The following is a 12,602-nucleotide window of genomic DNA, read 5'->3' on the forward strand; positions in this document are numbered from 1 at the left end:
CTTACCAGGCAGTGGAGAAGAAACGCACACTCGTATTATCTGTACCAAAGCAGCGATGTTCTGGAAATGTGTAGAAAGAGCATTTACCTCATCTTAAGGAGTCTATGAAAGTCTTCATGAAGTTGACATTTGAGCTGAGTCTCAATTTATTTTTCTAGTTTTGCTAGATATTGGGTAGTAATTTTATGCCAGACATGATACTTTAGAGATTTCCTTATTCGTAGTTTTAAAAAGTGTTAAAGCAGACAAGGAGGGGATTATGAGAACTTGAAGAATATGCTCAATCAAAAAATATGTTTGTTTGTAGAAAAATCATAAAGTTTTTCTTTTCTTTTCTTTTTTGATGTTTACAAGCTTCCCAAGTCACTCATTGACACCAGGAAACAGAAGGTACCTCAGTAACCCCAGCTGCTCCCCTCCCAGCTGCCTTCCCAGCCTCTGCTTTAATCCCAACTCTGCAGCCCTGGATCTCTTTTTGAAATTTAGAATTTCTAACATATGGAGGCAATAATACAGCATTGATGAATTTCTTCCTTTTATGTTTTTAACGATTTGGATTTTTATTGGGGGTAAGTATAATAAAGGCTTTTTAGGCCTGAAGGTAAAAAAAAAAAAAAAAAATTGTGATTCCAGATTTCATCCTTCCTGGGAAAGTTGAAAGTTTAAGTGTACTATCTTTGACCCAGTGTTGCTCTCCAGAATGACTTGCTCTTAGAAGAGTTTTTTTGCTCTTGTTGTTTTAGAGGATTTTGCTTTGTTTTGTTATTGTTGTTCAGTGATGTTCTGACCTGGATTGTCAAGATATGTGAGGCTTGATGGGGCTATATTGTTGGATCAGATGAGATACTGTGTGGGAAAGTCATTGAGCAGGTGGGAAGTGCTGTTTAATCCTTCTAACAGGAGAGGCTCATGGTGGTACTGAGAAAATGTAAAAAGCAGCAAAACAGGTTAGTAGAGCCAAAGAATAGCAAATGTCTCCTTCTGTCACTGTGTGAGCATTTTAATCAAATGGCCTGCCTCATGCAGTTTTATTTTGCATTGAGATATTCTATATCCCCAAAATATTTCTCCGATGGTGGTAATGAATTGCATTGCCCTCTCCGTTGTAAGAGCGTGGGTATTCTGCTGTGGAGCCATATGGTTCCCATTTATTTTAATGTGTCTTTGACATCAGGAGAATTGCTGAGACAGCAGAGGAAAGTGCTTACAACTTGGACTGCAGCCAGAACTGCGAATATTTATGTTTAGTAATGACTACCTTTTTTTCCCAATTAAAGAAACGGTATAGTCTTAAGATGGTATCCATGTTGAGATTTTAATAAAATGAGAGTTTAAGTTTATATATTTTGGAAATAGCTGTTACTTTAGTAGCAGAGAAATGTATTTCTTAAGCATGAAGTTTTAGGGTTTAATTGCACATATGAGAGATTAAAGGAACAAGCTGGGAAGTAGGTGGTACTTATTTTCTCACTGATAATAAAGAAACACACTTTTTGTTTGGTTTAACAGCAATACCAAGATAGTAGTCTGCATACGTAATGCTTTCCATCTGTGATTCCTAAGGCTTTTAACAAAGGTAATTATTTCTGATAATATTCCTGTGAGGTAGATAAACATAATTCTGAAAATACTAATGACTGAGAAATGAAGGTGCCCATTAATCTAATCTGTATAATGGAGATCAGCAAGTTTAGAATTCAGATTTTGAAATAAGTACATGATCTAACAATTTATTATTTTCCAGGTATCAGGATAGGATAATATTTTCTCTAATTCATTAGTAATACTGTATGCTTATAATAAAGAAGCATTCTTTAAAGATGAGAAGACAATAAAGACCTCAGTAATAATGAATGTTCCATATGTAAATGTTAATATCAGCTCTGTAGAAATCTTAGGTTCCTTGTAAAATTTAATGTTATCTAAAAGAATATACATAGTATGAACAGAGAAAAGAGGTGATAATATTGATCACAATTCTGTGAAATTGTTCTCACTAGTAATAAGGTCAGATGGCCAGTTGAATATATGGAACAGGAAAGAAATTTCCCAACTTCCAGTCTGTTTGGGGCAGAACTGAACAGAATGCAGGGCCCAGATTTAGCAAAACACTTTAATATTATACTCTCTTTCGAATATTTTGCTTAAGGATTTTAATGTGTAAACTTTAAATGATGTATCATACAAACACACAATTTATCATATAAAGACCAGAAGGAAGACTTCATGTCAAATATAGAATTAGAACTCCAAGATTCATGATGCCTAGTACTATTTGATGGATGAATTGATGAAAAAGGAAAATTAGAATGAAACTTAGTAGATCGCTCAGTTAGTGGTACTATTTTAATCTACGGTTTAATCTAAATTTGTTTTAGTTTAACAATTCACCATCCCCAGTATTAACTGCATTTGATGTTGATGGCTAGCGCTTTCTAAGTCACATCACATTTTCAGTGGAACAGCAGTTTAATGTAAGCAGGAGAGGGTCAGTGCTAAGTCAACTATATATTAAGATTATATAAAAGAGAGAATATGATTTCTTTTTAAAATTTTTGTTCTTTCAATTTTTAAAACAATTTTAATTGAGTATAGTTGATTTACAATGTTGTATTAGTTTCAGGAATACAGCAAAATGAGTCAGTTATACATATACATATATCCATTCTTTTTCAGATTCTTTTTCCATATAGGTTATTACAGAATATTGAGTAGAGTTCCCTGTGCTATACACTAGGTCCTTACTAGTTTCTTCCAATTTTTTAATTTCAAGTTTATAACTCCAAACTATTGTATTTATTCCTTTTGTCCTAACAAGTATGAGAACAAAATGACCTCCTCCCTATTTTTTTATATTACTCACAAGAATTAGGGAGAAAGTGCAGGGAGCACCTTTAATAAATAAAAATGTGTGAAAGAAAAACAGAGTTCTGAGAAATGACCAACCACTCTTTGTGAGTTAATCATCTTAATTATTTATGACATCAAAGCTGGAAGGTCGAAGTTTGCACTTAATTTTTATATGCATCTTTCTGAATTTACATCAAAATCCTGGGCAATAAACCTTATTTTTTTTCAAGCTGAGGATTGCAAGTAGATGATTACACTATTAAACCACCCCTATAATGTCAAATTGCAGTGCGCTGAGTGGCCTGGGCTGTAGCTGTCAAGAGAGACTCAGGAGAGAACTGGTTCCCTCCACGCAGATCTTGTGCTTGCTTGTGTGGACATAGCTGACAGACTCAGTGGATGACGACGTGACATGCATGTTCATGATCCAAAACAAAGCTTTAGCCTCAAGGATCATCTTTTTGTATTATTTCTGTTCTTGTTAATTGTTTTTTGCTTAAATGAATATACAATATTTTTACATATCTTGATAGAAAATGTATTATCACACAGTCTTATGTGAGAGGGTTTTTTGTTTTGTTTTGTTTTTGTAAACTAAGGATTTAACCAAAAGGGTCTCATCTTGAATTATGTCACTCAGAAGCTGCAAATAACAAAAGACATTATTAGTCTCAAAAGTAATCCATTGGTGAATATTTTCATCTTTTTATAAGATGGAAAATACTTACGGTTAAACTACATAATCTTGTCTACAAATTATAAACCTAGTCCTCCTCTACAGAAGGACTGACATCACAATGAAGACGACTGGTTCTTATGTATGTCTATCATATTTTATATTCTCCAGTCTATTTGCTGCTTTACTAATACATAAATTGGTTGGTTGGTTCGAGATGGGGAAGAATGGCATTTAGGAACTGAAGAGACAGATGTGCTACAATCTGAAAAGCATTTAGACCTATCATTCACACTATAGGAAACCAAATACAAATTGAGACTTGATATCTTGAGCATCACTTCAAGTCGGAGCTACTCTTCCTTGATTTTTGCTTTTGAATGCTGCTTTCATAGAAATAAAGTCAGTAGTAAAAGAAAAAAAAGCCCCTGGTTTGCTCTTTGGTAGATTCTGATGTTTTCTTACACTTACTGTCTCAGTTCTGATGAAATTTTGGGAAATACAAAGCACTTCAATTCCAAAATATTGGGAATACCCCAATATTGTCTCTAACATGTTCAGTGTTTGGGAAAGTCTCTTTCTTTCCTTTGTGATTGTTTTTGCCTGTGTTATATCCTTCATAACTGAATATAAAGTAACATACTGAGTATAAAATACCATAACATTGATTTGGCCATCACTTAATGTTACATACTTAAGGTAATTTGGATTTTGTTCATGATTGGAAGGAAAATATTCCCAATTAGTCTTTACTTTCATTTTGCCTCTCATTTACCCATGCCTTAAGATATCTCCTTCTTATCAGTCTTTTGGAATTGTTCCCACTAAAATGATTTACTACGGCCCTAAGTTCCTTACTTGAGCAAAGTAACAAAATAAACACAACTGGGGCAAATATATTTGAGAAACTTGAGAATGTGACTTAAAGGAATAAAAGGGGACAATTAGAACAAGGAGGGATTGCTTTTGATAGCAAAATTGCCTTCATTTTCAAAGGAACTACTCCTATGTTTCTTGGTTACTAGATCCATTTTCACTCCTTACTTGTGGTTAAGATTTGAGACCGTGTGTGTGACACCATGATCAAGAGGGGCCAACCTTGACAATCATGTCAAGCTGGAGAAGATGTGAGAATATGATCACAGGAAATTTGCAGAAGTCACTTGTGAAGATTGAGGACATTTTTTTAAATCTTAATAACTTTAAACATTGGAAATTGATTTAATATCTAAGCTGTTATGCTAATTTCTATGCAAAATATTTTCTGATGAAACTGGATTTTCTGTTTGAAAGCTAGTTTTCATGCATGATTTCATAACTGATTTGATCTTGATTTGTTCTTCAAAAGGTAAGAAACAACATGCATACTTTCAGAGCCCCTCACTAATTTGGTCTGTATGATGCAAAAACACAAGTTTTTATTGCCCAGGATTTACCAAGTTAAACAAATTAATTTCAGCAATCTTACTTTGCTTCTACTGAATTTCCCCCAAATAAATGAAAAATAAACTCAAAATATTGACTTACAAATCACCTGGTATTTTCCTTTTGAGCATAGCGCATAGACGTATGCTATTAACTGCAGACCCAAATGGTAGAGTTAATATTTTCCACAATTTACCCCTTGTTTAGCATCAGACTGGACCATAAACTCTCAACCTCCATGTGTCAACTTTAGTGCCAAAATACATAGTTCTGTTTACTGCTTTCTGCCTTTCCAGCTATACCAGGGCTTTGCTGATAGCTGTTGACACTAAAAGAGCCAGGTGTGCCTTAAGAGGGTAACTACATTGCTGCTCAAGCATTGGCCCCAGAGTGACTACACTATGGCTTCCATTTTTTCTTAAGTTATTTTATTGATTTACAATGCTGTGTTAATTTCTGCTGTACAACAAAGTGATTCAGTTATACATATATATATTCTTTTTCATATTCTTTTCCATTATGGTTTATCGCAGGATACTGAATATAGTTCCCTGTGCTATACAGTAGGACCTTGTTGTTTATCCATTCTATATATAGTAGTTTGCATCTGCTAATCCCAAGTGGCTTCCATTTTTAATCCACTCTGATCATGAACTCTTTATTATAATGTATGGTACAGCTTATTTTATTTTATCTACTTACATTCTGACCCTGCCATTGTGAATTAGTCAGTTTCTCAACTCTCTTCTTCATTCATTTTTAAAAGCATTTTTTAAGGTTGGGTAGCTTCTGCAGATGGCTAATGTCAGTTACTCTGTGCTCTTTATTCCTTTCATTTACAAGGGTCAATATTATCTCCATAATATATGATCATTTTACAGCAACACCAGTATGCCCTGTTGTACCACCATAATGGTGGTCCCAAAAGCTGTGTCCTGGGCAGGATATATAGTACTGTTGCATTTAGACACTTCTGCTTCAGGATGGTAATGGTGAATGGGATAAAAGAAGAGGAGCTGAGAGGCAACAAAAAATTAGCATTGTGTATGAAAACAGACTAGTTATTTTTCAAAGCAGTAATAAAAGCCACCTTCTCCTTCCTCTTTCTTCTTGCTCTTGACCTCACGGTAGTAAAATGAACCCTGAACTCTGTAGAGACACAAAGTTGAGTTCAATCATTCTATAAAGGGCACAGATTACTAGGTAGATATATCAGGGAGGTTTAGGATTCCCTAAGGCAGATGGGCTGAGTGAATTTAATCTGTTTTTCCCAGGCTTGAAGAATACAGACTCTTTTCTGATAATTTCATTCTGTGATGTTAGTCAAATCGGGGCCTGGAGACAGGAGATAGCCCACAAGAGCCCATTCTAGGACTCCAATTCAATCATCAGAAGAGAGACATGAGTGGCTCCTAAGTTTAGGAAAGCCACACTTAAAATATCCTTCATAAGGCTGATCCTGTGGCATTTCAAAGCCTTCCTCTTAAATATATCCCATAGGCTTTTTGATCATTGTTTCTACAGTGCTACTTATAATATGCAAGTGCTAAAACAAGTATAAGCACATGTTTGAATTATGAACCCTAGTGGATAGGAAGAAGCACTAATCCTAGTGCACTTTGACAGTGTTAGAAATGCCAAGAGCCCAGGTAAAGGGGTCCTGATCTCTGCCACTATTGTCTTCTTCCAAGCCTTGGAAAAACATCTCTTAACTGTCTTTTGAGGAAAGTGTAATCTGGCTTTTTGTGAAAGGATGGTACAAAAAATTCATCCAGAAGGTTGAATAATTTTTTTAAAAAAATATATATTTATTTTTGGCTGCGTTGGGTCTTCGTTGCTGCGTGCAGGCTTTCTCTAGTTGAGGCGAGCTGGGGCTACTCTTCAATTTGGTGCACAGGCTTCTCATTGCGGTGGCTTCTCTTGTTGCGGAGCATGGGCTCTAGGTGTGCGGACTTCATAAGTTGTGGCATGTGGGCTCAGTAGTTGTGGTGCCCGGCCTTATTTTCTCCGTGGCATGTGGGATTTTCCTGGACCAGGGCTTGAACCCATGTCCCCTGCATTGGTAGACGGATTCTTAACCACTGTGCCACCAGGGAAGTCCATGAAGAATTCTTATAATCTAAAAATACAGATGCAAAATCTAAGTAAATTTTTTAAAAGGAAATTTGTCTAGAGTACTATGAATTGTCTAAAAAATAAGTAATAAAATTATCAGAGGTGTTTATAGTAATTATTGTAAATGAGTACATTAAAATGTTTTTATTTCATTTGTAAATTATAGCCTTGAAAGATAATGTCTTCAGGACATCATTTGTACGATACTAAGAGTAAAATAGGTTGAAAGTTATCACACAAAAAGCAGAGGCTCTAGCCTGCTGTAAGGTGGTGACGGATGAGTTTGTCAGATAGGGTAGCAGATTACTGGGCAGATTATTGAATTTTGCTTTCTACAGTGATCTGATCTTTTACATTTTGACAAATTCTTCCCTGTTTTGAGATGATTTAAACAAACAGTTATGAAGCAGATCAGAGCTTCTAAATCTAAGTTGAAAATTGTCACTGCTGCCAGGAGTACAAGTATTTTGCCGTGAACGTGTACATAAATAAATGGGAGAACTATGTAGATGCTTGAAAGCATTTGCTTCCTGGCAATCTCTTCTGGAGAGGTAAAGCAATAAAGAAGAGAGAAAGCTGGGAAAGCAAAATTCTTGCCCAAATGTCCTACTTCTCTTGCTCTGTAATCTTTTGAGTCTGTTTCTTCTGTCTGAGTTTCTCATCACTGGAAGTGGAAGTTCCATACAGGCAGGGATCACCATCTGTTTTTTTCACCAGTATGTCCAATCATTTAAGAAGTGCCTGGCATATAGTAGGCCCTTGGTTTATATTTATTGAATAAATAAATCCTTGAAATGAGATGTATCATAGCACTTCTCTGTATTTGGCTTGCAAGTTTTATGGGGGAAAAATGAGATAAATGAACTTGAACCCCCTTGAAAGAATATTCTTATATAAATCCAAAGTGATGCTGTATTCACTTTTCCTTCATTGCTTATACAGCCTTCCAAATAGAAATCATCTTTGGTCTACAAATAACAAATTTTGGGAGGATGTGGAGAAAAGGGAACCGTTGTACACTTTTGGTGGGAATGTAAATTGGTGCAGCCGCTGTGGAAAACAGTATGGAAGTTTCTCAAAAAAAACACTAAAAATAGAACTACCATATGAACTGGGTATATATCCAAAAAAAACCAAAAACACTAATTCGTAAAGATACATGCACCCTAATGTTTATAGCAGCTTTATTTATAATAGCCAAGGTATGGAAACATCCTAAGTATCCATCAACAGATGAATGGATAAAGAAGCTGGCATATATATATGATGGAATACTAGTAAGCCATAAAAAAGAACAAAATTTTGCCATTTGCAGCAACATGGATGGACTTGGAGGGCATTATGCTAAGTGAAATAAGCCAGACAGAGAAAGATAAATACCATATGATATCACTTGCATGTGGAATCTAAAAAATACAACAAATTAGTGAATATAATATAAAAGAAGCAGACACAAATATAGAGAACAAACCAGTGGTTACCAGTGGGGAAGGGGGGAGGGAAAATAAAAGGATGGGAGAGTGGGAGGTATAAACTATTGAGGGTAAAATGGGTGCAAGGATGTATTGTACAATGCAGGGAATATAGCCAATATTTTGAAATAACTGTAAATGGGAAGAAACCTTTAAAAAGTGTATAAAAATAAAACATTTTTTAAAAAGAGATATATAACCCCCCCCCCCCCAAAAAAAAAGTCATCTTTGGAGTCTGCAGCAGTTGACATCTACCAGAAGCAGTGTGACACCAAATCTCAGCCTTGTTCAGCTCCCTTAGCATGACCTCAGCTCTCTACTGTGAAATGATGGTTAAAAGACTGGGCTCTTGAATAATGAATCCCAGTTTCACCACTAGTTATATGGCCTTGGCCATGTTATTTAACCTTTGGTGGATTGGTTTCCTCAAATGGAGACATGGGTAATTTCAACACAAGGAGTTATAAGGATAAGATGAGATAATTCATGTAAAGTTCTCTGCATAGTCCATAAATATTAGCTGATATATGTATTTTTTATGTCCAAGGAGTCCACTGTTTCTTTCTGTCTGTTTCATTCATTTCTTTCTTCATGAAAGAAATAACTCAAATTCTGCAAGACTGGGTTACTTCACTACAAAATAAAAAGACTGGGCTAGATGATGTCTAGCGTGTCTTCCAACTCCAAAAGGTCAGGATTATAATGTGTAGCTCTCTTTCCCTCAAATACAGTGTGTATCTCAACCTTCCATGGGGCTCTGTGCATCTTGATTTCCCTGTAACTAGTAATAAAGGTTCTGATATATCTCATGACGTTTTTAATTTTCTCAATGTATACTTGGATTAAAATCCCACTGTCTGTAATGTCATTTATTGGAGTTTTCTTCAAATGAAAGCTTGGTTAGATTTAGGTTATAAAAATACCTAAATGGTGCCTTTGAGCCTTTTTTTGTGTAAATTTTTACTGCTTTTTGGAATTTTCTAAAATTTAGAAACAGACATTTTTTTCATGCCAGATGCCTTCCATATCAAAATAAGAGCCAAAGTGTTTGTAATATGTGTCTTTTCTGATTATAGTATGCTACGGCTCATGTGAAAACCATCAAAGTAAAACTTAAAAGGTTAGGGGAAATGAGAAATTAAATTGTGCCACTGATCCACAGACTACTGGCAACTTTCCTAAAAGTTTGCTTAGACTACCATTATAGAAGGACTTAAAAGTCTACTCTGCCACAGCTGGAAGAAAATAGGGGAAAGGAAAGAGAAATCGGTGCCAACTCTGAGAGACCACATTTTTAGTGTCTCCCAGCCAGAAAAGGTTGATCATAGATTGAAGATCATCGAGTGGCAATTTCTAATTCTTCGCCTCCTCTGAAGACTGCTGCCCTGGCTGTTCACTGAACTGTCTCTTTCCCTTTCAGCTTCCTCCATCCTTAAAAGGGAGAAGCGGCTGAGGACGAAGAATGTACATTTCAGTTGTGTCACCGTGTACTACTTCACCAGGAGGCAGGGCTTCACGAGCGTGCCCAGCCAAGGCGGCAGCACCCTGGGCATGTCTAGCCGTCACAACAGCGTGCGCCAGTACACTCTGGGCGAATTTGCCAGAGAGCAGGAGAGGCTCCACCGCGAGATGCTGAGAGAACATCTCAGGGAGGAAAAGCTGAATTCTTTAAAGCTAAAGGTAAAAAACCTTAGACGCTCACTTTTTTTTTTTGCCAAACCCCCATCCTTACCTCACTTTGGTTGCATTAACCATTTTCATATTTAGATCCACAGATTAAACTGGGCATTTTCCACAACAGACTGTCTGCTGAGGCTTTTTAAAAGCGAAAACAGTATGGTCGTGTCACTGAAAGCAGTGTGGAAAACTTACCTGACATTGTTTACTTATTCATCCTAAAAATATTTCTTTAGATCCTAGACCCTGTGCTTGGGCTGGGGCTCTGTAGTATGAAACTTAGATGTGGTCCCTTTTCTCCTGGAACTTACGTATCCATAGGAAAGACAAATATTAATCATGTAGACAAAATAAAATCACATCTTCGTGAAGTGCTATGAAGGGGAGTTGCAAGGTGCTATGAAAGTAAGTAACAGGGAATTGATGTGGTCCGGAGGTCAAGGAAGGTTTCCTCAAGGAAGTGACCGTTGAACTGAAATCTGCACAGATAGTTAGACAGGAAGGGTGGGCGAGAGTGGTTCAGGCAGCAGGGAGACTGGAGCTGCCTCGTGGCAGGAGGAATCACGGTGAGCACACAGAGCTAGCATGGCTGGAGCAGAGATGAAGAGAGTAGAATAACGTGGTGGTGGTGGGGGTTGGGCTTTGTAAGTGTGGTTGAGGCATTTTTTTCCTCTTCATCCTGATGCCATCAGAAGTCGTACAGGAGTCTTAAGCATGGGGTTGGGGGTGGCAGGGTAATGTGATTCGGTTCATGCTATGATGTGAGGATAGTTTCGGGGCAGGGGCAGCCATGTTGGGGGAGCTTATGGAGCCAGACCAGGTAAGAGGCTATTACAGTGGTCCAGGAGAGAGATGATGGTAGGTTAGATTAGACTGATGGTAGAGATAGGAAGAGAGATGGACAGAGGGAGTAATTTAGGAAATAAAACCAACAGTCCTTGATGATGGGTTGGATTAGGAAGGGAAAGAGGGGGACTGTCAAGAATGACTCCTGGGCTTCCCTGGTGGCGCAGTGGTTGGGAGTCCGCCTGCCGATGAGGGGGACGCGGGTTCGTGCCCCGGTCCGGGAGGATCCCGCGTGCCACGGAGCGGCTGGGCCCGTGAGCCATGGCCGCTGGGCCTGCGCGTCCGGAGCCTGTGCTTCGCAGCGGGAGGGGCCGCGGCAGTGAGAGGCCCGCGTACCGCAAAAAAAAAAGAATGACTCCTGAATTTCTGGCTTGCAAAACTAAATGGGTTGTGGGTGATATATCTTTTCTCAATAACGAGGATATGACAAGGAATCCAGGAAGAGAAGCAGGTTCAGGCCGGTGGGCGGGGTGGGGGGCGGGCAGTGCGGTGGTGGTTATATAATGAGATCGTTTTTGGAGATACTGCTTTTGAGAGGCTTTTGAGTTATCAAAGTGATGTCTGGGAGAGGTCCAGGTGGAGATAACTATTGTTGTGCCACCTAAGAGCTTAAGTGGAGAGAAACACAGCTCAGAAAACCTTTTCCTCAACCGGAGACACTCTTTATGTTTGTATTGAGCCATCAGCCTATCAATATGTAGAAAATGCTCTCCCATCATTATCTAATAAAAAAGGAAATCTTTCTTAGGAAATCCAGAGTACTAAACATAAAGGATCACTGGTTAAATAGCAGAAGCACCGTAAGCACATCTGTGTTACCTGTACCTTTAGTTTCCAGTATGAAGTCAGTTGGCAGAGGTGTGATGTGTGTTTCAAAACACCTTGTTTTTATGTATTTTGCAATGTATGCATGTGCTTTGTTCCCAATTTACAAGAAGGCAGTTGCTTAAATGAAGCTAGACACAACCTAGCCTAAAGTGTGTCCCATATTTCCTTTGGTGGTATTTTTGACAGATTTCAATGAAAGTCTCTTAAGATTTTTTGGTAGCAAGACACTGTTACTGTTGTTCTCCATGATTGCTTTGCATGTAGTCTAATTTAATGATAATGCTCAGATTTGCTTCTGAAATCCACCCTCTGCCTTTCTAACCTACTGCAAACCAACTCTACCCCCTACCCAAAGGGTGAAGTCATTCTCCAGATTCAAATATTGGCAGAACAATAGTGATGGCTGCTATTCATTAAGTGATTTTTATTTGCCAGGCATTTTATGTGTGTTTTTTTTTTGCGGTACGCGGGACTCTCACTGCTGTGGCCTCTCCCGTTGCGGAGCACAGGCTCTGGACGCGCAGGCTCAGCGGCCATGGCTCACAGGCCCAGCCGCTCCACGGCATGTGAGATCCTCCCAGACCGGGGCACGAACCCGTGTCACCTGCATTGGCAGGCGGACGCTCAACCACTGCGCCACCAGGAAAGCCCTGCCAGCCATTTAGTAAACATTATTTAACCCTAACAAAACCCCACTGGTAGGTAAATTATGA

At 38.1% G+C, this 12,602-nt stretch overlaps 1 protein-coding gene across 1 annotated transcript in view; it reads left to right on the top strand.

Moving 5' to 3' along the window:
- The window catches only part of CSRNP3 (cysteine and serine rich nuclear protein 3), a gene marked incomplete at both ends in the record, with an annotated part of 181,734 nt that overhangs the window by 153,612 nt on the left and 15,520 nt on the right, over window positions 1-12,602 (top strand). The window contains one exon of the mRNA XM_079710197.1: window positions 9,959-10,218. Within this exon, the coding sequence (XP_079566323.1) occupies window positions 9,959-10,218 (260 nt within the window). The remainder of the gene's footprint in view (window positions 1-9,958; window positions 10,219-12,602) is intronic.

Source organism: Hyperoodon ampullatus (assembly GCF_949752795.1).
Source record: "Hyperoodon ampullatus genome assembly, chromosome: 8".
Lineage (NCBI taxonomy): Eukaryota > Metazoa > Chordata > Mammalia > Artiodactyla > Ziphiidae > Hyperoodon > Hyperoodon ampullatus.